Source organism: Podarcis bocagei (genome assembly GCF_964188305.1).
Source record: "Podarcis bocagei genome assembly, chromosome: 2".
NCBI lineage: Eukaryota > Metazoa > Chordata > Lepidosauria > Squamata > Lacertidae > Podarcis > Podarcis bocagei.
Genome location: NC_138126.1, coordinates 88,539,721 through 88,567,610, shown reverse-complemented (window position 1 = coordinate 88,567,610; position 27,890 = coordinate 88,539,721). Strand labels below are relative to the sequence as shown.

The following is a 27,890-nucleotide window of genomic DNA, read 5'->3' as shown; positions in this document are numbered from 1 at the left end:
CCCCAGTATCCCCAGGTTGGGTTGGAAGATCTCTCTGAAATCCTAGAGAGCCACTGGCTGTCAGTGTAGACAGTCCTGAGCTAGATGGGCCAATAGTCTGACTCAGTATAAGGCAGCTTCCTGTGTTCCAACTGCTTCTCATTGAACTGTTGTTGGGTTTTCTTTTTTCAAAAGTACAAGCGTACCTTGGAAGTTGAACAGAATCCGTTCCGGAAGTCTGTTCGACTTCCAAAATATTCAGAAACCAAAGTGCGGCTTCTGATTGGCTGCAGGAGCTTCCTGCAGCCAATCAGAAGCCCTGTTGGATGTTCGGCTTCCAAAAATAGTTCGCAAACCAGAACACTCGCTTCCAGGGAGCCGAAACGTTGTGAGAACTAAGCTGTTTGAAAACCAAGGTAAAACTGTATCCCATTGTATGATCAAATGGATGGGAGCAAGCTTGACTGCCTGTTCTCATTTTAGAGGAAACTGGAAAATAAACTTGACTTAAAAATGCAATGGACCATTTAATGGGAGTATTCTATGACCATGGGCAATGAGGTGGGTGAGCTAGCAAAGCATGGGCATGATCCACCATAACTACTTTGGTGCTTGGGGTGGCAGGCTCCCATTGCACCCTCGAAGCTTAGGCCTTCCTTAGCATGGCTGAATTCAGAGTAAATTGATTACCAGATAAGTAAAAGCTTTTCAACTCTGCATCTCAACATTCTAGGAATCTTAAAAAATCACAACATGTAGAGGCAGCTGAATTCTTTGGTACTCTGAGTCTTTCGTGGGAAATGGCATATGTGGGTACATCGACTGTGCTGCACCGACTTTGTATTTTGTGTGGTTTTCAAAATGCCAGGGAATTAGGAACCTGGTGCAGGTGTTTAGAATTTTTTTGTTTTAATTTATGTAAAAGCATTTCTAAACCAATTAAATATTTTAAAAATCTCTAAGCAGTATACAAAAATCCAACATTAAAAGTGTGTAAACCAGTATTATAAAAAAGGATACCTATTTTAATTAGGCCTATTATTCATTTTCTGGCTCCCTTTTTTATTAATCAGGGTATGACAGTGAAATTGGAAGGTCTAGAGAGAGTCCCAGTTTTCCCACAGAACCTCAGCAGCAGCATCTGGTTCTCTTTGCCTTTATTTCTTTGCCTGTGGGAGGGATAAGCATAGAAGCACTTTTCATTGTAGGAATTGTGGAACAAATGCTTGTTGCACAGCTAATACATGAAAAAAATAGCTTGTAGAATGAGAGTTACGGTTACTGAATAAACCCAAAGTCTCTCTGGATGGCAGGATCTGCCTAACCAGCCCAGTCAGAGCAGCCCTGCACTTCAGATTGTGCCACAGGGCTTCCTTTGCTCCCCCCATGTGCCCCTCGCAATTGGCTATTGGGAGGAGGGTTGGCATAACCTACAGAACAGCCCATGGGGGGCAGAGAGGAGACTGTTCCATCTGGCAAACTGCAATGCTTGTGCAGACAGAACAGCTGGAAGAGCATGTCAAAAACACCGCCGAAATCCTTGCAGGTCTTTCAGTCCTACTGTAAACCAAGGCATGAATGAATTCGCAATTCTGCGCAGTACTTGAGGGCTGCATCACATGCAGCCTGGAGAGATTAACAGTTTGTATGAAGGCGGGATCCTAGAAGCATGTAATTTACCGAGTACAGAACTTTGTCTGGTGAGTGGAAACAACTTTAATCTTCTGGGAAATAAAACTTTGAAAAGTAGGGTTGTACCATAGCTCAGAGGTAGACTGCATGATTAGCTTGCTTGCATAAGGTCCCTAGTTAAACCTGGCATGCCCATTTAGAAGGATCAGGCAGCGGATAATGGGAAAGACTTCTTGCCTAAAGACCCTGAAGAGTCAGAGTGGGCAATATTTGGCTAGGTGAGCAAATAGTCTGACCTGGTTCAAGGCAGCTTCCTTGGTGGAATATGTTGGCTATAATGTCAATTGCATATTAGCATAAGTGTGTCTAGTTTACTGTTCTACCAAGGCACAGTTTACATGTTTTCCTCCATATATATACTAAGAACTAATGTGAAGTTGCATCTCCAAGAAGGTATATGGACCCTTCCACAACTGCACATTCTTAAAACAGTAGGATGTTAAAGTGAGCAGGCAGACGATGTACATAAACTCTCAGGTTTCCATACCTTGAAAGGTAGCTGGCCAGAGTTTGGACTGTTAGAGTCTTCTTATGTTTGATATTTCAGGGCTATATTTTTCCTGAGTTTAAGACAGAATAGGGAGGTGGGGAACCTACAATGTCACCCAATGCTGTCATGATTTGTTGTTGTTTGCTGTTTAGTCGTTTAGTCGTGTCCGACACTTTGTGACCCCATGGACCAGAGCATGCCAGGCACTCCTGTCTTCCACTGCCTCCCGCAGTTTGAACAAACTCATGTTAGTAGCTTCGAGAACACTGTCCAACAACGAGGCAGAAAACTACAAAAGGAGGAGTAGCTTGATATTGGATATTAAAGGCATGCCATTTTGGCATGCAAGCTAGTATGTCTCTGGGGCAGGATACTCTAGCCAGTCTTCCATAAATCATACATCCTATCCAAAGTAGAAACGTTTCTCAAATGTTTTAGTAATGTAAACATTTCAAGCATGAGGTAATTCAGTTGACTTGTGTTTTCATAACATCCTGGCTAACTGACTTTCGTTTACTAATGTCCCAATAACGCATTAACGACCTGCCCTTTTTTGCTCCTGCCCCATTCTTGCCAGAGGACTGAAATGGGATCATCATTTATAGCAAGGACACCAGTAATATATTTTAAAATGACAGCCAGCCAGCTTTTGCTTCTGCCAACAGGATCTCACTGGGAGCCCCAGCCAAGGATACCAGCTAAGCAGGAGTGGGATGCAAGTCCTTGTTCTAGAGTGTGGTATTAAGTTAAAAAGTGGATGTCACTGAGATATACCTTTTGTTTGTTTTCCTGCTTTGGATCTAACTGGGAAGTCCAGATGTTTAGAAAGCCTTGTGTGTTTTCCATAAACTACTAAGTATTCCACTTCCCTACACTGTTGAAATAGGTGCTGGAGAAAGGCTTGGAGGCGTCAGTGAATCCAGGGGGCTGCCTTATACCTTTGGTCAAACTCTAGCCTAGTATTGTCCACACTGAATGGCAGCAGCTCTCCAGGATTTTTAGGCTGTGAATCTTTTCCAGTCCTATCTGGAGGTGCCGAATCTGAGACCTTCTGTGTCAAAGCAGATGCTCCCCCACTGCGCTACAGCCCTTCCCCATAAAACTTCCAGGAGGCTGGAGTATTCAAGTTTCAGTTTGGGTGAAAATGTAGGTAAAATAGCACCAGCCACTGTAGCATTTGTGGGGTAAGATATATTAGTCTGTCTGTTCTGTAGAATGCTTACGGACGGAACTGTCCTGCTTGAAGTCTTGAGGCTGATACTCCTTTTCTGTAGCCTTCTAGTTTCCACATCTGGATAGGGAGCTGGCTCTTAAAACCTCCTGGTTCTCAAGCTCACTTTAAAGCAGTCAAGGCATACTGAGTCCAGAAATATCCCCCTCCCCCAAAAGGGTAGAACCTAGGGGATGAAACATTCTACCCCAACACTGGAAAAAGTGCTGGGCTTCTGGCAACAACAGAAGGGCTCAAAATCTAGATACATAGCACCCACTCCCCTGCCCTTGCATCTATATTTCATCTTCTAAAAATGTGTTCCAATCATACCTTGCATATTCTCCAGAATCACCTGTCAGATTGGGTTGCTTTTTTAAAACCCACTTAAGCCAGTGTGGTGTGGTTAAGAGCAGTGGACTCATAATCTGGTGAACCGGGTTCGTGTCTCCGCTCCTCCACATGCAGCTGCTGGGTGACCTTGGGCTAGTCACACTCCTCTGAAGTCTCTCAGCCTCACTCACCTCACAGAGTGTTTGTTGTGAGGGAGGAAGGGAAAGGAGAATGTTAGCCGCTTTGAGACTCCTTCGGGTAGTGATAAAGCGGGATATCAAATCCAAACTCTTCTTCTTATGAAACTAACAAATTTGCTAGTTATACAGCAGGATCTGAAACTTTATAAAAGTGGACTTAGAAGTATTCCTTTATGACACATTGAAGAATGTACAAATTTGTGTGGGTCCCAAAGTGTAGAAAAAAGTATTTCTGGAATGGGAGACTAAGGAAGTGGATTCCTTTGGAATTGCTTTTATCTTCTTGCTCTCTTGCATAAGTAAAAGCAGCTGTTCCTATTTTTAATCTGGCAAATGCTAGATAATGCTAATATGCATCGGCAGGTGAACAAGGACAATTTTTTTAAAGGGTTGTTTTTAAACCTCAAAGCCCAGGGGGTAAGCCTCCCTCCCTCCCTCCCTTCTTGGGTAACCATAATGTTTGGCAGCGGCTGCAGATTCATTTCTTTCCCCCTTCAGTACTGCGTGCCAGCTTAGCCCTGTTCCTTCCCCACCCTCTCCCGGAACTGGCTGCCATTAGTATGTGAACCACATTATGAAACATAGCGTCTTGTAGGTGTGTGCAACGGCTTTATATGTGTGTTGTTCAGCTCAGACGGATGCCCGGGGTGGTGGTGGTGGCAGCAGCAGCATTATGTAAGCTGCTCCTTTGGTCCTGTCTAGAACTCTGCGTCTGCCCCAGCAAGAGGTTGGGGAGCTCATTAGCACCAGCTGCTTAGCCAAGCAACCCAAAACATCCCAGCATGGCCACAGCTGTACTCTGAGAGGGAAATGCTGCCTTCCATCAAGCAAAAACACTACAGATTTGTCAATGACCACACTGCAGGGGTGTGTGTGTGTTTGTGTGTGTGTGTGTGTGTGTGTGTGTGTGTGTGTGTGTCTGCCTGCCTGCCTGCCTGTCTGTCTCTGTCTCTGTGTGTATGGCTTAGGTGAACAAACATGTTGACTCCTAAACCTGAGGCTCAACATTCTTGAGCATCTTCATAATTGGAGCCAACTGTGGTTTTAATTGTTAAATAAGATGGTTATATATGTTATGTAACTATACTGATAGCATCATTCAAACTCCCCACCACCACCACCACTGTGGGAAAATGAGTGACTTTCCCATTATTTATTGTTAATTTCCTTCATCCTTCCCCCACCCAAAAATATGCAGAACAATACAACCAACAAAAAAATTAGAGCTGTTTCTTTTCCATAAAAAGCCAGGGTTGAATTGTGAAGACCTCCGTTTTGGATTCCTGCTTGAGCATGTGGTGTTGGGCAAATCACTGTATCTCTGCCAAACCTCCCTCAAAGTGTTTGTTCTGACGATGAAATGGGAATAATTCCATCTCCTCAGATTTTTGGAAGAAGTCTAGGATTACATGTGTGATGATAAACGTATAATATAATCAGTAGCTCCTGTCCCTCATGTTGTCTTTCTTCAAACAAAATTTGATTTTGGATACACCAAGTGATGTGTCCCACACCTTGTAAAAACAGCAGGTGAGGATCTTTAACTTCCATCTGCAGAAATTTTAAACAGGCAGGTCTTGAAGCCTTGTCTCAAAATAATATGCAAAGATGTAAGATTTTATCAGAATAATTGGCCTGAGTTCATTATTTAGAGACTCCTTTATTACTTTTCTCTGAAACATGTTTTCTGGTCGTCTGGCGTGGTAGCCTTTAAAACAGAGTGAGAAGCCTGTTGCCCTCCTGTTACTGAAGCCTCAATTCCTGTTGGCTCCAGCCAGGCCAGGTCAGGGATGGTGGGAGTTGTAGTCCAGCAACAGCTGGAGGCCATCAGGCTTCTTCCCACAGTTGCTTTAGAATTTAATCAGTGACAAATATATGGTAAGTACAGACCACAAGTCTTGAAGGAATTCTGCTGAGGACACTTAAAAGTGGTGTAACTCCCAGCATTCATGACTGGAATTTTGAACATGAAATGCACATGGCAGCTTTCTTAGAATTTATAGCTGGGGTATTTTGTTAAACACAGAAAGAAAAGCAAATTTTATGCATAGGCACCAGTCAGCCATCCTATTCTGCTACCTAGAAACCTGGTTGAAGTTAGTGCCAAGCCAGAGAGTGATACTTTGAAGGCAATTATTGAGCTGGTGCAGGTTCATTGGGGTGTAAGTGGTCATTCAAGTAACCTTGTCTTAAACTGTTCATAAGTTTAAACTTTAGAGATATAGTGGTACCTTGGTTTATGAACTTAATCCATTACTGAAGTCCGTTCTTAAACCAAATTCGTTCTTAAACCCATGCGTGCTTTCCCTAATGAGGCCTCCTGCCGCCGGTGCCCTTCCACCATTCGGATTCCATTCTTAGACCAAGGTAAAGTTCGCAAACCGTGACACTACTTCAGGTTTTGCGGAGTTCATAAACTGAATCATTCATAAACAGGACTGTTCTTAAACCAAGGTACCACTGTACAAATGGGTGGCCATTGTAGCTGATGCAGAATTGCTGCTAGGCCCCAGAAGTATTTCAGCAACTGGGATTTTGCACATATACATACAGTATATGTATATAATTTGTCTAAACTGCTAAAAGGCACTCCTAGTGACTGTTGTCGCCTGCAATTCCACTGATAATACTGAGTCAGGGAATACTCCAATATGCATCTGATTCTTCAGCCCTCTCTAAAAGCAGTTGCAAACCTCCATCCAAAGAAGCAATCTTCCCAAGCAACTTTACTTTGGTCATACCAGGATTAAGTTTCCACTTGTATCCTCTCATTCATCCTGGAACTGTTCCCAGGTATATGCTCATCATTTCCACTGCATCCCTGGAATTAATTGATGGAAACAAGCAGTGGTCTGCATTTGTGGTCTGCATTCAGTGACACCTTTGTCCAAAGCTCCAAATAATTTCACTCAACAGTTTACTTTAAATCAGAAGTGACAAACCTGTGGCTCTCCAAATGTTGTTAGACTCCAACTCGCATTGGCTGCAGCCAGTGGTCAACAACCAGCAACAGGTGGATGGCCTCAGGTTAGCCTCTGATGTAAAAAGTTTGAAAGTACGGGACACAGGCTGGAAGTTGGGGCAGTTTGGGGTAAAGCAATAGTTCTAATATAAAATGCAAAGCAAGAAGCAATTACAGATAGTCACAAAGTGTAGAAAAAAACACCACAATATATCAAAGGCAGGCTAAAATTGATCACTAGTTCATTAATCTACAAAAGGGAGTGAAAAATATTTGAACAGGAGAAGAGAGTACCGTAAGTTATTTCATTCGTGTTCTGTAGAAAAAAATGGTTTGTAATATCCCGTATCTGTGTTAAAGTTTCATATTCTAAACCTATTTGTCTTGGACCCTGAAACCATGCTATAATTGAATAGGCAATGCATTCTTTATCCAGATGTACACTCTGCTAATATGGACGTGTCATTGAGAGTATCAGAACTGGGCTTCAACAATGGTCCTTCCAGCACAGAAATCTGTATTGGGCTGCTATCTGGATAATGCAGATTCAATAACTGAACAGACAGTGCCACAACACATAAGCACACACACCCATAGGCATTTCCACACACATAATTGTACATATGTTCACACAAACACACACTGTTGATAGGTTGTGATGTTGCCTAGTTTCAGGCTCATCAAGGACAAGTCACGTGAGGATTCAAACAGATCTGGTGATGACAGAAGAGAGCATCTTATTGTGAAATGGAAAACCTTGGCACTTAACCTGAGATTGACTCCAAGCAATGTTTTGCTGCAGGAGGAGAGTGGGCTAACAAGCTAGAACAGGCAGCCCAAAGCCAAAACTGCTGACTTAGATGGCAAACTTTGGCTGAGAAAAAAAATCAGTGGTAGAGCACCTGCCTTGAATGCAGAAGATGCCTGGGACCTCCACATAGGGCTGGGAGAGAACCACGTTTGAAACCCTGGACAACTACCACCAGTAAGTGTAGACGATACTGAGCTGGGTGGACCAATGGTCTGATTCAGGATAAAGCAGTTTCCTATGTTGCCATCATTTAGGTAGTACACTGGCTGAACTCTAACCCCAAAGTTTACACAGATCAAGGTATAGGAGCCTAGTAATGGATGATGTCAAGCAAAATCTTATATTGTCCTAGTGGTTGTAACTGCAGGTGCTGTGTAAAAACCCACCCACTACTTTCTACTTCCACTCACTCACTCACTCACTCACTCACTCACTCTGTACTGTTCTTGATATGACTTCTGACTTGCCAGGAAAAGCCTGTACAGTTGAGTGCCTAGCAGAACTAAGCCAGGGCCAGGCAGAAGGCAGATTTCAGCAAGTCTCTCTGACTCTCAATTGTCTAACAATAGCAACCATTAAAAAGCTGTTGTGCTTCAAATTAGGTTTCCTGTAAGAATGGGGGAACATCAGGAGTGGATTTTTGTTTGAAGGCATTTGAGCTTGATTCCAGTACTGATCACAAAGTATTAAGTTTGCACTTGCCTCTGAGTGCCCCTCCATATTACCTGTTTATTGAATATTTATCCCAATTTGCTTGTGCAAGCTGACACAGGTGAAACCGCATCCTAGCTTTACCTAGTGTTCCTTCTGATTTGTTTGTCAGGAAGCACAGTTATACGATAATGAGCATTTGTCTTGCATTTATTCTGACTTGCTTATGGAGTGTTTATACATCTTCCTGTTAGTCATTTGTTCATCCCACACTTTCCAATGCATTTTCTTGTCAATTTTACAAAACTTAATAAGTTATGTTCCTTTTTAAAGTTGATATATTGCACTAAGGCAACAGAGTCCTTTAACCCACTAACCACATAAATCTAAAGTTGCAGCATGGATATGAATCATTCCCATGAAAAAGTGACAGTCTGGAAGCACCCAGATTGGTGGGCTTCAGGGTTCCTGGAGAAACCAGTAGATTCTGCAAGCTTGAAGTCTGCCCACCCCTTGTGTAACCCACCAAGACTTGGGCTGTGTACACACTCATGTTTACTCTGCATCCAGTGTGCTCCTACCATGGGTTTGTGAAGCATTGTACACACAACATTAGTCACAATCCGTATCTATCCTTTATCTATCATGATGTTACTTAGGAAACAGTGCATTTTGATGTATCTCCCTGCAAACCAGCTTTTATCTCAATTCAGAAAAGAGGGTGACCTAGCTGCATTTTAAGCCGGTAACATGAACATGTCCTAAACAATATAAGTGGATTTTACCCTTGTCCTTCTCTCCTAATTTTCTTTGTAATTCTTGCCAGATAGTTCTCCTTTTATTGGTTCTCTCCTGGCACAGTTCTTTCTTACTGTGGGTTAGAAATACATGCAATGGAATCGTTATAAGCATCTTTAGAATCTTGCATGCATTTTTTTAAGGTCAAATCCTAGTGCCCAGCCTCAAAAATGAAAGGTTGTCATGCTGGCTTGATCACTTAAAAGAGTACTTATCTGGAGTTTGCATCCACTTAGCAGCTAGGGTTGGGCTCTAGCAGGTATCTGCCCAATTTATAGTACACCCAGCTTAAGCAGCATAGGTTCTCACAGCAGACGGAAAGCAGGAGTCGCTGCATGCAGAGGCATCTCTAGGAGTTTCTGCAAGGTTTGGAATGGACTCTGGGGTTTGCATTGGGTTCAAGGGGGGCTGCAGGGTAGTAGGAAGGGTCTGGGCTGCTGCTTACTGTTGCCTAGATAGATATGGATGCTGAATTGTGGCACTTAAGTGGTAGGTCTTGATTAAATAGGAGGTGCAGCTGGGAGTGTCACAATCATGTCTAGAAAGTAATGGACTGATGGTGAGATGCAAGGAAAAGAGAGTTCACTTTAGAGTGCTGCAAATGCAAGCTCTAACTCACCTGTAGGGGAATTTTGCATCCTCCTGACCAAGCCAACCACTCCCTCTATGCCTCAGTTCCTTGTTTTCAAAACGGGAATAACAGTGATTTATCACTAACGGTAGAGAAGAATAAATAAGGATTTCAGATACTGTGAATTACACTTCCCTATAGGCCAGTGGAAACTAATGTGGTGTTCTACAGGTGTTGTAGACTCCAAATCCTAGTGGTCAGGGATTATGAAAGTGAACAACTTCTGGAGGCACCATGTTAACTACCCTTAGTTAGTCACTAGAATCTCAGGGAAAGGATTGCTGTGATCCTCCTCCTCCTCAGCCTGGTGTGCAGTGGCCTTCTGCCCTCTTGCCAACAGAGAACTTAGGCAACAGGGAGCCACGTCCAAAGTGTGGCTTCATGCAGGCAGCCATGCTTTTCTTGCTTTGTCCCTCTTTCCAGGCTCTCACCCATGGCATCTTGCTTCTCAAAGGGGCTATTTGTGGGCAGCATGGGTGGGTGCCAGCTCCTTACTTGTATAATGTGGCGTGTTTGTCATCAGTACGAGCTGGGTAGAAATACGATTTAATATGGTGGATTGATTACCACCAAGGAGCGTGGTTGGTTGCAGCTCTGTATCCAGCAGCTGGTCAGGGAGAAGGCGGAAATTGTGGTTTCCTCGATCATCCCTTTCTAATCACAAGGTACGCACACCCTCCATTTTAGAGCTGAGGAAAGAACTCAGCCTTTCATGTGTGTAGACCCTGGCAGTTCCTCAGTTTGAGACGGGTGGGGGAAAGAAAAGTTATCCTTCCCTTTCTCTCTCTCTCCCCGCTCAACTAGTTTCTTCTGCATCAAGGCTGTTTGCTTGGTTCATCCCTGTTCCAGAAGGCAAACCCTGTGGGTGTTGACTTGTCAAACACTGGAAGAGAACTAGGCCCAGTGAGGAGAGTGGTTCCATCAGGTTTCCAGAGAAGAAGGGCTGTTTTGTTTGTTTTTTAGTGTGTGCGTTTTTAAGGATTTGGATTCAGCACAGGATTTCTTGAAGAGGTGGAAGAGCTAGCAAAGTAAGAAGCTGCACAGAAGGGAGCAGGTCCTGAATATCACAAATTCATGTACCAAATTCATAATTAGGCTGCAGTTCCCAAGCCAAGCCTTGAAGTCACACATTAGTTTTGGATATTTGGTGTGGTGTGCATTTTAAAATTGTAACCTGCATTGAGCCCTTGGGGTGGGTAGGCTAGAAAAACAAATGATGACTAATCAGACTCCTGACTCCTGTCCTGACAAGGAGCCCCCACTTTCTGTACATGAGCTCTTATCTTTAGGTTCCTTTGGCCAAACTTGGCCTTCCAGATGTTTTGGGACTACAACTCCCATCATCCCTAGCTAACAGGACCAGTTGTCAGAGATGATGGGAAATGTAGTCCCAAAACATCTGGAGGGCCAAGTTTGGCCATTCCTGGTTACAGCATTGTGTTTGGTTTGTTTCTGTGCTCAGTGGTAAGTGCTAGTCATTGGACCAGGGAATTTAAAGCATCACCCGCTTGAATTTGTTCAACCAGTGAGATCCTCAGCAGAGACGCTGCACCATGCCCTGCCACCATCCGGGGGGGGGGGCAGGTTGGATGGGTGGATAACATAGGGCAAGGCCTTTTGGGGAGGCCTTAGCGCAGCACCCAGGCTTTAGAGCTCCCTCCTCCAGGACACCCCTCTCATTTTTGTGTAGGACACTTTCTGCCCACCTCTCTACAAATTCCCTACTGAAATAAACCCTTTTTCTTCTTACAAGCTTGAGTGATGCTCCAATGCTCTTGCTAATGCTGCAATGCCTATATACAAGCTTATATGGGAATACGGTAAATTTAATTTAACTCATTTGGACTCATTTCTGAGCAGGCACATGTAGGGTTATGCTGCAAGGGCTTCCAAACCTTCCCTTTTTGTTTCCCAACCTTTCACATTTTACCGTTCATCTGCACTTCTTCTGCTTCTACATTATTTCAATCACTTTCCCGGACTGTTCTATCTCAGGTCCTTTGAGTTGCCATGCTGCATGTTACATTTACTTCCTTTCCCCTGACAATTAGGAGGGAATGCAACTGCAAGCACCCTTCAGCCAGCCCAGCCTCTCACCCCTCCCATCTCACCCCTCCCTCTAGCTTCTGATGCCAAGCAATCAAAGAAGAGTCTACCTTTAGGAGAGATGTAAAAGGTCAGCACAGAGGCACTTAGGTATTTAGAAACCTGTGGGGGCTGTCAGAGCAGCCTTCTCTTCTCTTCTCTTCACCTTGCCTAAGAGCTGCTTCCCAGGTGGAATTTGGGGATAATTGCTAAGGGAGTCTGTGCTCTTTGGATTGCTTCTCCCCTGCAATTGCCCTCACTGAGGGCGAAGCCAAATCAGCTGATAACCTTTTGCACAGGTTAGTGTTAAAACCGGTTAAATTGTGCCCTGCTCCTGCATCCACTTTCCGTTCAGCTTGTGAAATTTTGGTTTCATGGATGTTGCAAAACTGTGTCTTCTTTAACTATTCTTTCCTATGAAAACAGACAATCAGAAATGTTTTGCTTACAGTGAGATCTGCTTTGTGGTGTAGTTTGCCTGCATGAAGGTCTGGAAAGGAGAAGCGGAACTTGCTTTCTCCTTCTTAAAGACTAGTATGTGATCAAGGTGACAGAAAACCAGAGGTGTTTCGCCCCAATGAATTGCTTGGAGGTGTAGGCTTTCTCTGTCATTGCAGTCCACCAAACAGAAATCTGGTCCGAAATCCTATCTCATCAATGGACTTGCTAGATAACCATGAGTGTCATCCTCTCTCCGCCCTTAGCTGGCTAGTCAGACAATGAAATATTTATAGCCACCTCTGGGATGTTGTGATGAATGAAATAATAAAAGCCACCCTATAAATGGGCATGCATAATTTAATCAAGATTGTACTGTAATCTTTTTTTAAAAATTTAAAAATATGAAAGTAGATAGAATAACTACCCTGGACTGGTAGGGGTGTAAATGATGATTTGCAACCCAACTCTATACATGAGCAGTGCAATCATATATTTACAGTGCAATCTTAAACATGCCTATACAGAAAATCCTTGTTAAATGTATATAGGATTACTGCCTTATAACTTGTTATTTAATAAGTAATTAATTAATCAGTTCTGCGGCATCTTGGAGTCTCTCACATAGCCCCCTGTTGTTCGTGCTATAACAGACTTAGCACAGGTACCCCACAGGGCTTTGTTCAGTAAATTATGACTCTTTTGTAACAATATGGGAACATGTATAAACTTTGTCCCAGGTGGACAGACCTTTGTAACAGAAGCCAGGCATTAACAGCTGTAATCCTTTAACAGTTGCTTTTCATGTTATGTAACAGCAAACTGGTTAATAAACTAAACTTTTTATTTAAAACCTGAATGTGTTGAAACTGGGTGTGGGAATCTGAACTTTTTAAAAGATGGTTACTAGGGTGGATAGAGGGTCGAGGCTCTGCTACTGGCTTTGCCAGGAGACTTTCAGGGAAGCAAAGAGAGACTAATAGTTCCTTAGCAGGAACATGTCTTAAAAAAAAATGACTTCCCACAAATGTGGGTCTTTTTTTAACGCTATGTATGTGTGATTAGACTAAATGTGACCCACCTAGAGAAGGAACTGGCAAACCACTCCAGTATTTTGCCAAGAAAACTCCATGGACATAAAAAAGGAGAAGCTTTGAGAAGAAAGTGAGAGTTTCCAAGGCATGCTCTGATTCATGGGGTCACAACTAAACAACAATGTGTGATCACTTTTTAAAAAATATGTGCATTGCATATCAATTTGGATCTCCCATTCTCTGATGCTCTATACAGAACTCTTACCTGCAGCTAGGATGCTGTTTTCACTCTGATTCGAGTCCTAGAATCATCTGGAGTCTCTTCTCCTGAGAAGGTTTTGGGACTCCAACATGATTGCTTGACAAGCAAGCCTGTTGGCTGAAGTGCTACCTCAGTTCCAGCTCTAAGTACTTAAGGGCCATCTCATCTTCTAAAAGTAGTGTTTTGGCTCGAAGACACTTTTCTCCCACACATAGTTATACTGTATTCTCCTTCACACACCCCTCCTTAATTTTCTTCTTCTTCCCCCTGGTAGTTGCTCTGCTTGCACGGAAAGTCAAACAAAATATTTGGGCATTTGTTGTCAGCCGAACCTCTGTCAGTGGTCACAGCCAGCCTTAGATCTTGGAGGGGGGGGAGGAGCTCCCAGCATTACTCATTAATGAAAGAGCTCATTTAGATAGCCTGGGAAGTGGGTCTCTTTCAAAGACCTTGCCTAGCTTTGTTAAGCCAGGAGAGTTTGATTGCAGTTTGCACAGAGGGGGATTTGATTTCTCAATTCACCTTGGAAAAATAAGCAGCAGCAAAGAATCTCTCAATGGAATGCACCAGATTAAAAATTGTTACTAGGCCATGCCTGGTGAGGATATGCCACTAACTGGATTACGGTGTGGGTGGGTGTTTGGGAATGATTGGCCTCCATCAAAGTACATTTTGGCAAGCCCTTCATGGTCGAGTGGACTGTTGTGCAATCTCCAAGGAGTCACTAGTTTCCCCAGGAAATAAAGCAAAGAGGCAATACCTCTAATCTAATGTTGCCCACCACCCCAGTCTCCAAGCAGTGCAACATCCCAGGCACTTACCCAGAGTTCAGTTTCCTTGGAATGAGGGATAGCAAAGATTTTGTTGTCTTTATGATATATGGTTTTTTACTCATATATACAACCTGAGCCTATGTTGGAGGAGCTCATAGTATTAATACCCCAAGAGGGTCATGCTTTTCCCATAGCCACTGCCTTGGATCCCAGCAGAAATCAGGCATGGCTCTGTCTCTCAGCTGCCCAGCCTGCTTCCTCCTTCTAGCTTCTAGCTCACACACACAGCTCTGACTTTTGTCTTTCTAACTAACATACAGTTAAGGGAGGGGGCCTCGCCCATCTTCTATCTGGCACAGAGCCATTTCCTTTGCTGCCTTTAGGACCCATTAAAAAGGTAAAGGTACCCCTGACCATTAGGTCCAGTTGTGGACGACTCTGGGGTTGCGTGTTCATCTCGCTGTATAGGCCGAGGGAGCCGGCGTTTGTCTGCAGACAGTTTTTCTGAGTCATGTGGTCAGCATGACTAAGCCGGTTCTGGCGAACCAGAGCAGCGCACGGAAACGCAGTTTACCTTCCTGCCAGAGCGGTACCTATTTATCTACTTGCACTTTGACGTGCTTTCAAACTGCTAGGTTGGCAGGAGCAGGGACCTAGCAATGGGCGCTCACCCAGTCGTGGGGATTCGAACCTCTGACCTTCTGATTGGCAAGTCCTAGGCTCTGTGGTTTAGACCACAGCGCCACCCGTGTCCCTTTAGGACCCATTACCAAGGGTCATTACCCATAAACTTGTCCGGCTATTCCAGCATTTAGATCCTTGTTGGATTCAAGAATTAGAAGGGATTCAGGCATACAGACTACCCCCCCCCCCAAAAAAAAAACAAGAACATGTCAAAACAATAACATTCTTCTGAAGTCTCAGTTACCATTCAAAATGGGTTGGTAGTTAGGAACATATGAAGTTTCCTTATACAGTGGTACCTCAGGTTACATACGCTTCAGGTTACATACGCTTCAGGTTACATACGCTTCAGGTTACAGTCTCCGCTAACCCAGAAATAGTACCTTGGGTTAAGAACTTTGCTTCAGGATGAGAACAGAAATCGTGCTCCGGCGGCGCGGCAGCAGCAGGAGGCCCCATTAGCTAAAGTGGTGCTTCAGGTTAAGAATAGTTTCAGGTTAAGACAGACTTCCAGAACGAATTAAATACTTAACCCGAGGTACCACTGTACTGAGTCAAACCCACTGGCCCATCTAGCTTAATAGTGTCTACACTATTGACTGGGGAATGACTCCCCAATATTTCTAACCAGCAGTCTTTCCCAGCCTTACATGAAGATACCCGGGATTGAATCTGGGATCTTCCACACATGCTCTGTCACTGAACAACAGCCCTTTCCTTATATCTGTGGAAACTACAGCAAACGCCTTTGAGAGATACTACGACTCAAAGCTTTTGCATAAGATTTGCTTGACTGCAGCTTATTTTATGAGATGTAACACTGTTACTGGCAAAAACTCATACTACAATAAGCCATGCAAGATACTTAAATCAATTTAGAGGATTTCTTAGAAGCATGCTGACCCACTACCAGCTACCTGCACACTTGATCCCTCTGATCTGAAGCAGAAGCTGAAAAATTGGCAGGGTCCCCACAGTCAAAACAAGGGTCTGTTATGGAAGACTCCACAGTTATACACTTTTTGTGTGTATAGCCGTACTGCTTTCCGTTCATTCAGCCGAGTCCTAATCATACAACCAGGAGTGTGGGAAACTTTTCATCAAACACTCCTAAAGTTTCAGTATTCTCAAAGTCCCACAAAAAGTGAAGGTAGCTTTGTTGACCCGTAAGAAAGAAATAAAAAATCTATGTTAGGGCAGTAGTTTTCTTAGGCGAACCAAAATGTCACAGAGCATTGTGCAAACTTTACCATTTAGCCAGAGAACTCAAAGGCTGGCCACTATGTTGTGGCATATCAGTTGGCTAATATGGATCTTGGGACATTCAATATGATAACGTTTAATATAATAACTACTTTGTAACTTGGTAATCTGCTCTTTGAAGGGAATGTTTAGTGTTGTAGCAATGCATTACAGCAATTACAGTTATATTTTGACTGTGAAAGTTATCAAACTCTAAAATTGAGATCATTCCAGTATTTACACTGTTGTGCAGGAGGGCTGGAATAATACAAAACGTTTGAGAGTCAGTTGATAGCAGGCATAGGCAAACTTGGCCCTCCAGATGTTTTGGGACTACAACTCCCATCATCCATAGATAACAGGACCAGTGGTCAGGGGTGGTAGGAGTTGTAGTCACAAAACATCTGGAGGGCTGAGTTTGCCTATGCCTGGTTTAGAGGGTAGGTATGCTAGTCATGCTGGCCACATGACCCGGAAGCTGTATGCCGGCTCCCTTGGCCAATAAAGCGAGATGAGCGCCAGAGTCGGCCACGACTGGACCTAATGGACAGGGGTCCCTTTACCTATACTTTATGCTACATGCAGTATGTTTTGTTGTTGTTTTTTGTGCAAATTTTGAGGCAGCACCTGGCCCCTACCACGGTCACCCAACCATGGAATAGAAGCTTTCTACACACACACATACACACACACACACACAGAGAGAGAGAGAGAGAGAGAGAGAGAATCCACAGGAGATACGAGTTCCCTTTTGTCAGTAGTGCTGTCAAGCAGTGGCGTATCGTGGGTTGTCAGCACCCGGGGCAAGGCAAGTAATTTGCGCCCCCTAACCCGTGGATTTGCGCCCCCTAACCCGTAGATTTGCGCCCCCTAACCCTAACCCCCAGATGTTGCGCCTGGTGCGGCCGGCCCCCCCCCTGCACCCCCCACGCTACGCCACTGCTGTCAAGGCAGCACATTGAGGTGGATGTCTAGAGCTTCACACAGCAGAATGAAGGGGAGCTCCCCCTGCCCTAGTGCAGCACGTCCAGTTTACCACGTTTTGAAGTAAATCAAGTAGTACACATTATCATCTAAAAGCCCCATGCACACACACAAGAACATTAAGGCCAAAGTCTAAGATTACCCAACTGCACCACTACCTTTTGTGAAGAACATACAAGATTGATGACCCCCTTATCTGTGGGAAGGAGTGCTGGATGAAGAGGGAGTTCATGCATGATCTCACTCCTGGGGTTGTTGAAGCACCCATAAGCTTTCTACAAGGCAAGCTGTGAGGCTACATATGTACAATGCATTTAAAGCACACGACATCCCCCCAAGAATCCTGGGAACTGTAGCTTATCACCCACAGAGCTACAATTCTTGGCACCCTTATCAAACTACGGTTCCCAGGATTCTTTGGGGGGGTATTGCTTTAAATATATGGTGTGTTCGCAGCCAGAGATGGTGCTGCTGATGTAGATATTTGAAATGATTGAAACTCTGATTCTGCTCCTCCCCACACTGCAGACCCACTGTGTCTCTCTGCCTGGCTGTACCATGACTGTCACCTACACAGCCCGCGTGGCCAACGCTCGCTTCGGTGGCTTCTACAAACTACTGACCCTCTGGCGTGGAAGCATCTACAAGTTGCTCTACAAGGAGTTCTTGGTCTTCTCTCTTTCGTACCTGGGACTTAGTGTTACATATCGGTAAGTCAGAAGATGGAAGAACAGTCTCATATCTACCCTAGATGACCTTTGGTGTGTCAAACTCGCGCCACCAAAATTCAGGGCTCTTCAAATAGTTATCACTTGGATCCACTCTCTGGAAATACACTAATTTCCCAAGAGAAGGCATAGTTTTCCCTTAGTGGTGTCTTTAAATTAGAAACCTCATATAAGAATTGTTTGTTCAGGAGCATGCCTTTATTTGGCAGGATGGAGGACAATGTTTGGCATTTTGATCGGCAACCTGTTTTGGTGGTTTTTTTTTTTAATTTTGCACAGCCCTTGTAACAAACTTGGTCTAACCAGCCATAGTTGAAACTTAACACACTGGAGTGGGATGGGCAGGACATATATAAATATTGCATTGCCCAGCCTCACCCCCTTTCACAACTGTAATTATGCAGTAGAACCCACTCTTTCTGGGTTCTGCTGGCTGCACGCTTCCTCCTCTCCAAGTTCAAATTGCACTTCTCCACTTCTCAACCCCAGATCAGGGTGACTGATTTTGCTACTTTTGAAACCCTTGCTTAGTTTTGGGCATTTTGCTATCCTGCTGACGACTAGAGAGGACCTCCTGTGAGCAGCAGATCTGGAGTGGCACCAATTCAACTTGCAGTTTGGGCAGTCACCTTATCACACACACCACTCACTTATAGCAGAAGTGTGTTTGTATATATATATGTGTGTGTGTGTATGATATACAACCACCCATTTTTGTGAGTCAGCCTAGCTCTTTGCATATATTATGTATGATACAGAAGTCCTCAGCTCACAGCAGTTGTGTGATTCTAGCACTCTAGTGCAGTCTTTGCCAACCTGGTTGTCCACATATGTTTGAGACCAGGTGGAGCTGATGGAAGTTGCATACTCCAAATGTTTTGGAGACAACCAGGTTGGCAAAGGTTGCTCTGATGTATAAAGTTGCCGCAGGATTTATGTCCTGTTTTTTAAAACAGCCCTCACTTGCCCTTCAGAATGCATTTAGATTCTCCCCTTACAAGAGTGCAAGCAGGTGGCTCTCAGCAAATGTGCTGCCAACCCCTTTGGGAAATATGCATCCTTCTTAATCCTTCTCTCATTCTTATTCCCACCTCTAGCTTCGTCTTAAGTGAGAATCAGAAAAGGGACTTCGAAAAGGTGGTGATTTACTGTGACAACTATGCCAATCTCATCCCTGTCTCCTTTGTCCTGGGTGAGATGCTTGAACACCAGCTCCTTTCCTAAAGGAGCACATGCTCTTTCCTTATCCATATGCCCATCACAACGCTGGCTTCCAGGGCACAAACTTCATCCATGCCTAATCCAATTTACTGCTTGCCCTTTGCGTACTGCAAGGGTGTCAGACTATAATACAGGCTCATTTTTTAAGCATTAGAAATGCTTCTGGTTTAGAGTTGGGTGTGATAGGACCCCCCCCCCCAGTCTATCAAATCAACAGTATGGTGATAATAGGGTATTATGGACTTTAATTACTTCATCTGGAAACTGGGTAGAGTATGGGTGACTTGTGTATGTTATACTCAGCAGCTAACTTCCACAATTAGGCCTGGTGGAGCTCAGAGCTCTTTGGAAGCCAGGAAGAGCTGCCCAAGACACTCCATGTCCTTGATCCTGAACATATTGGCAATGAGAGAAAGGAACTCTGCACGTGCTCAGAGTAATGTCATGTGTACTGGCAGCAAGCAAACTCCCTTCTCTGAGCAGTAGTCCTTATATGTAGCCAAAATGGCACCACCCATACACAGAAAAGGGGAGGTATCAAGCAGGCATGCGGAAGTATAGAAAGAAAATCTCAGAGGAGGGGACATCCCAAAATGGCCCAGTGAAGATTGAGCATGCCCAGTGGGTACTGAATGCTGAGGGGCATCTAAAAGCAGCACAGTGGGCATGGAATGCTGTCTGCCTGTTGTGGGGTATTTTTTTTGGGTGGGGATGTAAGAAAATCAGTGGGGAGAATAGAATGGAGGGACTGGAAAGCTGAACAGAGGCATTCCATGCTGCAATGTTTTGTGGCCAGTTTCTCTTGCATTTACTGTTTAATGTTACCAGAACCGAGCTCTGTCTTTCATAATGTGTGGGCAGGGGGCGTCCTCAATCCTGGTTCAAGTGAAGCATTCCTGTTTTATCTCAGAGTGAGGCTGCCTGACTTAGCAGCATGTCATGGGTTAGAATTCTAATGCAATCCCTCCCCATCTCCTGGGTTCATTTAGGGTTCTATGTGACACTGGTGGTGAACCGCTGGTGGAGTCAGTACACCTGCATGCCTATGCCAGACCGCCTGATGTGTGCCATCTCTGGGAACGTGCACGGCACTGACGAGAAGGGGCGCCTTTACCGGCGAACTCTCATGCGGTACTGCAGCCTTTCTGCCGTCTTGATTCTTCGCTCAGTCAGCATCGCTGTGTTCAAGCGTTTCCCCACCATAGACCATGTGGTGGAGGCAGGTGAGTGCAGAAGGGAGACCTTCCTTCCCACTAAGCCAGTGGTTTTCAACCAGTGTGCCGTGGCACCCTGGGGTGCCTTGAATGATGGTCAAGGGTGCCGTGGGCAACACTGGCCTCCCTCCCTCCCTCTTTCCTTCCCTCCCTCTTCTCATGCCCTCTTGCGTTTCTGCATCCCAAAGGCTTGCACAGCTGTTTATTGCAGCAGCCCTGGTTATAATCTCCTCAGGCGCATGGTGCCTCTGGGGCTGGCCAGGGGGTGCTCTCCAGGCCCCTGTGGGGCAGTGGGAGGAGGCACCTCTCTTTGGGGCAGAGGGGGCAGCTCAGAGACCAGGGATGGCAGCAGCAGCTGCCCAGAGGACTCCCAAGGAGACGGGAGAGGAGGCTGAGGGAACACTCCACAAGAGAAGGTGTTTGAAAAAGGATGAGAGGCTGCCAGCTCTGCAGGCAAGGGGTGACATAACTGGGCTCCTGAGCCCCACAGGGGAGCCGCAGAAAGAATGTAGTTGGTCAAGGGAGCTGTGGACTCAAAAAAGTTGAAAGCCTCTGCTCTGCACTAAGCTTATAAAGCTTATAAGGATGAGAGCATGTGGGAAAGCCTGCAAGAGGTAGGTGTGCCCCTGCCCTTGCCCATTTGTTAGAATGAAATTGGGAAATTTTAAAGTTGTGGGGTTTTTTTTTAAGCAATGCTAGGCATAACTTTTAATCTAGAATATGTCATTTCGGAATGCCACGATTATGCAGCATATAAAGTGGACCGCCTGTAAGCAGAGCATATTGCATTTAGTGTGAGTTTTACTACATATCTTGTGTCCTTCTTCAAGGCTTCTTCAAAAGCCTATAGCCTTTCAGAGTGCAGTTCTTCAGTATAAGATTGCACTATGGACCTTCTAAATAGAGTATTATGGCATTGGCTGCATAACCTCTATTGCATCTAACAGGGTTCATGACTCGTGAGGAGCGCAAGAAATACGAGAATCTGAACACTTCCTACAACAGATACTGGGTCCCCTGTGTCTGGTTTACCAACTTAGCTGCACAGGCACGCAAAGAAGGCCGCATACGTGATAACTGTGCTCTCAAGTTACTCATGGAGGTGAGGTGGAAAATCCTTGTCCTCCAGACTATAGATGTAATAGTTATTCTGCATTTACCGTATTTTTCGCCCTATAGGACGCACCATCCCATAAGGCGCACCTAGTTTTTTTGGGGGGAAATAAAGGGAAAAAAATTATTTTCCCCCCAGGCGCGGGGCTGGGGCGGCCCGAGCTTCCCCCGACCCCAGCCCCCAAACAGGCAGCTCTCTGCAAGCTGTGGGAGCCCAGCGCTGGCTCCCGCTGCTTGCGGAGAGGTCCGCGAAGCCTGGACGCGCTGATCTCAGCGCGCGCAGGCTTCGGGATGCCGGCAACTCTCCCCAAGCAGCGGGAGCGTTCCCGCTGCTTGAGGAGAGGTCCGTGAAGCCTGGAGAGCGAGAGGGGTCGGTGTGCACCAACCGCTCTCGCTCTCCAGGCTTCAGCGAAAGCCTGCATTCGCCCCATAGGACGCACACACATTTCCCCTTCATTTTTGGAGGGGAAAAAGTGCGTCCTATAGGGCGAAAAATACGGTATACCTTTCACACCTGAGGTGTGTGTTTTCAGGGCCCATCCTATTCCTGTGATCATAATATGCTTTAACTGTTTTTAATTTTAAGCTGTTCACCTGCGAGTCAAGGTGAACATATAAATTTGATGATGATGATAGGAGCACCTCCAGAACAAGATCCTTTAGTGCAAGGTTTCTTTTGTGACCCATGCTCCCTGTTAGCTTACATAAAAATCTTACCCTTCCTGTCAAGCCTGGTTCCTCTAATTGTTTTATGAAAATTTACAAATGGATTTCTATACTGGTGAGCTCAGTCACCTAAAAAAAAAAAAAATTCCAATAAGTGTTCAAGAGCAAACATTACCAGTTTTAGCTATCATGTTTCGCAACAGGCAAAATGGAGGCTTGCATTGTGTATGTGGCAATATTGAATCATTTTGTTCTAATGTTTAATACTAGGCTATTGTGCAAGAGTAATATTTACTTGAATTTATAAAACTTACGCAAGATATAGTAGGTGTTGCATATGTGTGTGTATATATTTAAAAGAAGCTTGGTATGTGTACTGTGATTAGTCTCCAAGGTAATCCCCCATATGTACTGGGTGGAGATCTTGAGAACAGCTACCATTGCTGAATTTGGAATATGCCTTCATTATGTGGCAACTGGAAATAAGCACACACATGTCATTTCTGCTGCCAGGGAAAAAATGGCTAGGTTGTGTTCAGTTGAGGAGCAGGATAATATGTGGGTGTTGTGATAGAGGCCACCTACTGAAACAACATCACTCATGTGACAAACTATGCCCCACACCACCCTAATAATTAATGAGTTTTCTCACCAGGGGTGACTGTGGATATATAATTGGTTATTATTGCCTAAAGGATTTTCTGCATGAAGGGAAAATCCAGATTAAATTTTTAAAAAAGGATGGGCTTGCATTTTGATGATGGTGGACATCTTGTGGACCCAGTGAAAAACATATGTGCATGAGCAGTACCAATTGCATAATAAACTCTCTTGTGACTGCAGCCTAAATTTCAGTTTATTGGCCTTCACTCAGCCCATTACCAATTCAAGACACCAGTTCAGCACTTTCACTGCTTCATGTGACTCAGGTGAAAATTAGACTAGAGTTGGGTGTCATCTGCATATTGATGACACCTCACCCATAATCTTCATACGACCTCTCCCAATAGCTTCATACAGATGGTGAAAAGCATGGTATACAAGGTGGAATTCTTGGGGACCTTACAACATAAATGCCATGGGGTCTCCCGGCATCACTTTCTGGAAGTGGCCTTCCAAGCAGGAGTGGAACCACTGGGACATCATATTTCCAGTCCCCAACCCTAATACCATATTCAGAAGGATACCATAGTCAATGGTATCAAAGGTCCAGGAGAAATTAGCAGGGTCGCATTCCTTCTGTTCTTCTCCTAGCATAGATCATCCATCAGGACAACCAAAGCCGTTTCTGAGCTGAAACCAGGTCTGAAGATGGACTGAAAAGTTCTAGTTAGGCAGAAGTTTCAGTGCTTAGCCCTTAGAGATGGCTGTTTTATTCTTTCAGGAACTGAACCTTTTTCGTGGAAACTGCAGCATGCTCTACCACTATGATTGGATCAGTGTACCACTAGTCTACACTCAGGTGAGTTAAGGACCCAAAGCAGTCAGCAAGCCCAACTACATCCATTTGAGCTCATATGATGAACCACCTGCTTCCAAACGTTGGTAGTTATTTCACCCAAAGGCATGCATAGTGTCAAAAGCACTGAAGCCACTGAACAAGCACATCATATATCAGGGAATTTGCATCCCAGCTAAGTTTCACACAGCCCAACATGGCATGTCTAGCCCAGCGGTTAGCCCAGCCCCACCCCAGAAAATTCATCACACCATGGAGCAAGCCTTATATGTAGAGCAGTAACGCACAGATCCTAATGTTATATGAGGACAGCTGAGGTTTGGCTATTCTAAAGCACATTTTGAGGATCTCATGCTAGATTAATCCAGAGCAGCCTCTAGTTGTGTGCTTACAATCACTATTTCAAGGAATGTACTCAGGATCATTAAAACAAAAACAAAAACCCAGTTATCTGGCTTTTACGCACGCTAAACGCCTTTCTATAGTCACATTTAGGGTGATTAAAGAGGAATAACGTGTTTCTTCTCCTTCAGTATGTTTATATGGGAAGTAGTGGTACTAAGTCACACTAGCAACTGAGTATGGTGTGAAGGATCTTAACTCATTCATATCTATTCAAGAATAAAAAGCTGCTGAAAATTAGAAACTACCCTATTTAATACAAACATACATTAGGACAAGGTTGAACCTCTTATATTACTGCTGCTTAGCATCCCTGATTCCACGCACAGAGGATAAATTATTAGGGATTAAATCACAGATGAATTGTTTGGTCCTCAGTAAACAGCCTATAAGACTGAACTAGGGCTAAAAAACAGGGCTCCTAAATTCTGCAACTCCCCCCCCCCCTTCAGCCTCTCTACCTGCTTTTTCTTGCTCTGCTCTGACAGGTGGTTACCATTGCTGTGTACAGCTTCTTCGTTTCTTGTCTGATTGGGCGGCAGTTCCTTGACCCAGGCCAGGGCTACAAAGGACATGACCTGGATCTGTGGGTCCCTGTTTTCACCCTGCTGCAATTCTTCTTCTATGTTGGGTGGCTAAAGGTATGGCAGACAGGAGGTAGTTTAAGATGTGTAAGGACTGTCATTATGGGACACCTTCCTACAGATTGGAAAATAAATCAGGGGCAGAGGGATGGTCCATGAATCAGCTGCTGGGTGATTTAACAAGTGTCAGGAAGGAAGGAAGGAAGGAAGGAAGGAAGGAAGGAAGGAAGGAAGGAAGGAAGGAAGGAAGGAAGGAAGGATGTTTAATACTGCACACCTTTGCCATGTCTGTTACCATATTGATGGCAACAAATAAGGAGGCTGGGCACATGTGTGCCCCTCTTTTTACTGTGCCTCCAAATATCTTACAGGTGGCTGAGCAGCTCATCAACCCTTTTGGGGAGGACGATGATGACTTTGAAACCAACCTGCTGATTGACAGGAATTTCCAGGTAACTCTGCTCTCCTCTTTTCTGCTGAATAAAGCAACACTTGTAAAACAGATCAAGGATGCTTCCAGACTTGGGCAACTTAGCAGCACCCGATTATTGCTTTTGTAGTTAACAGTGGGAATTGAATAGCAAATCAGCATTTAGACACCTAGTACGTGGGCATTCTGCCTTCCTCATGGATTCAGATGTTGGAACAATATTTTTTATTATTGGTTAAACATTCCCTTGCCCTCACTGAACTCCCAATCATGTGAAGGATTACCTTCCAGTTGGAAATCTAAAACTAGGCCCTAAATGTCAGATTTCCATACTGGTGCTGGAGGAGACTCTTGAGAGTCCCATGGACTGCAAGAAAATCAAACCATTCTTAAGGAAATCAGCCCTGAGTGCTCACTGGAAGGACAGATCGTGAAGCTGAGGCTCCAATATTTTGGCCACCTCATGAGAAGAGAAGACTCCCTGGAAAAGACCCTGATGTTGGGAAAGATGGAAGGCACAAGGAGAAGGGGACGACAGAGGACGAGATGGTTGGACAGTGTTCTCGAAGCTACCAGCATGAGTTTGACAAAACTGCGGGAGGCAGTGGAAGACAGAAGTGCCTGGTGTGCTCTGGTCCATGGGGTCATGAAGAGTCGGACATGACTAAACGACTAACCAACAAGCATGCATACACCTAGGCTGGTATTCACTTACTTTGGTGGTGACTCCTGAAGTCCTCCCTTCCTTTGCAGGTCTCCATGATGGCAGTGGACGAGATGTATGGGGACCTGCCTCTTCTGGAGAAGGATCGGTACTGGGATGCCTCCAACCCCCGCGCCCCATATACTGCAGCCACCGTTTTCCTCTTGCAACAGCCGTCGTTCCAGGGTTCCACTTTTGATATGACGTAAGCCAAACTTCTCATTCTGTGGTAAGGAAAGGGAATGACGGTGGTCCTGGTTGGGTAGAGGGTTGGGGAGAGAAGGAGGGATTCCGTCGGTGGGAGCAGTTTTCAGTCTGTGAAACTGGAGCTTGCTTTCTCCTTTTGGCCATTCCTCCCTGCTCATTTGGGGTAGGGCGAGGGCTCTTCTTCCAGCACACATGGAGCCCCTGCTGGTTGCACAAATTCAGATCCCCATTTATACTACGCCATAGATATCCCCTCTCATTCCAGAGCACTAGTGAGGTGTCTGAGGGCAATAGAGAAGATCTCTGCACCACAAAGCAAGCTCTTCTGCAACTTGTGGTGGTGAAGCTACTCCCTTTAACTACTCCCCTCCTCGATTTCCAGCCTAGCCAAGGAAGACATGCAGTTCCAGCCCCTAGAGGACATCGCAGAAGGCTATGAACACAGCCGCCATGTCCCTGCGCACCTCTTGAACCGCCTGCTATCCACAGCCCCTGCGCCTGGCGGCTTTGGACGCCGGCTGTCTCTGCTGAGGCGCAAGAACAGCTGTGTTTCCGAAGCATCCACTACCTACAGCTGCCTCTGCCAGGATACGCAGACCACGGACTGTACCTGTGGGCCTTCTGGGCAGTCTGTGCCCATCAACAGCATTCACTTCAACTCTGAGGGGGAGGGAGACCTTGGGTCTGATGTCACTGGCCTGGGCACTGAGACACACAAGGACCTCTCTGAGGATCCCGCAGGCGAGCCCAGTGGCCCAGCTCAGACCTCGCTAGGCCATGACAGTGCTGTGGCCAACCCCCAGGATCCAGTGCCCCTTGTGGACATGTCTATCCCTGCAGCAACAGATACCGACTCGTCTCAGCCTCTCCTAGACCACGGCTCTTCAGATGCCCCCTTCTTTCACAGCTCAAAGGAGGCCTCCAGCAAGGGTCTTCCGCCAGCCAATTACCCCCACTGGCTTCAGAGCCCTATCGAGGAGGAGAATGTGGCATAAGCTATTACTTCAGCCTCCACAGGGTTGAGTGGAGCCATTACGAAGGGTGGCCCATGGCACAGTTCAATCTGAGGCCTCAGGACAGGAAATCAGTGAAGACTGATAGTCCTTGCAGCTGCTAAAGGAAAATTTGAATTCGTGGCCCCTGCTAGACACCTGGTTTTTAATGACATTGTAATGTGGGGCCACTTTATAAGGAGTCAGGAGGATTCTGTTAATCAGGCCTCTATTTCTGTCCCCCCCTGCCCCCCATGTGTTCTTGACTTGCATCTGCAGCCCCTAACTGAACGTGCAGGGGCAATCATGGACACTGAGCTACTCCTAAAGGTACTATTCTGTCCTATATTTACCCAAAGCTGCAGCTGGTTATTGCATCTCATTCCTTTCTGTAATCATCAGATGGTGAACATGAAAGGAGGTAATCACTTCTGTGCTTACTACCCAAACGCCTCTGTGTGGATCTACTATGTTTTAAAATCCATGCTTTTATAGTATTTTATTAAATGGTATTTAGTTTAGAGTAATGTTTTGTGGCCTGCCCTTTAAACCTCCAATATATATGTCCAGTCATACCGAATACTATTAAGAGTTCTATAGGTCTAGAAGTGAATTCCAAGAGGCACAAATTAACTTGCCTGGATCAGACCAATGTTCTATCTGGCTGATTATATGTATGTTTTGCTGTTACATGTGAACCCAGCATCCTTCCTCAGCCACTCCACCCAAAATACTCACCCAGCCAACAAACTGTACAAGGCAAGAGGAGATAGGAACTGTATTCCAATAGCTTCTAGAGACTAGATTGGGGAACCCCAGCCAACTATGACCATGCTGGTTCTTCCAAGGCCCAATAGGGAACTGCAGTTGATTGGTCTACTAAACTCCCAAGAGAGGAAAATCCCATCTCAG

At 45.1% G+C, this 27,890-nt stretch overlaps 1 protein-coding gene and 1 long non-coding RNA gene across 7 annotated transcripts; one reads left to right on the top strand and one right to left on the bottom strand.

The window, feature by feature from the left end:
• Positions 1–600: 600 nt before the first annotated feature.
• LOC308579484 lies at positions 601–25,863 on the bottom strand. Its single transcript, XR_014004497.1, has 2 exons — positions 25,792–25,863; positions 601–1,148 (listed from the first exon to the last, which is right to left on the bottom strand). It is a non-coding gene; the product is annotated as an uncharacterized lncRNA (long non-coding RNA).
• Positions 1,192–27,505, top strand: BEST2 (bestrophin 2). 6 transcript variants are annotated; one of them, XM_081180361.1, is made up of 10 exons: positions 1,192–1,679; positions 17,788–17,969; positions 19,085–19,179; positions 20,198–20,431; positions 21,370–21,524; positions 23,586–23,663; positions 24,551–24,703; positions 25,018–25,098; positions 25,830–25,984; positions 26,369–27,505. In XM_081180361.1, exons 1-10 carry the CDS (start codon positions 1,599–1,601, stop codon positions 26,979–26,981), a joined length of 1,827 nt encoding a protein of 608 aa, XP_081036487.1. In that variant the 5' UTR covers positions 1,192–1,598; the 3' UTR covers positions 26,982–27,505. The 6 variants fall into 6 exon arrangements, with proteins under 6 accessions (XP_081036487.1, XP_081036492.1, XP_081036490.1 ...); XM_081180366.1 differs by lacking the exon at positions 1,192–1,679 and adding an exon at positions 1,706–1,725; XM_081180364.1 differs by lacking the exon at positions 1,192–1,679 and adding an exon at positions 7,596–7,851.
• The last annotated feature ends 385 nt before the right edge of the window (positions 27,506–27,890 follow it).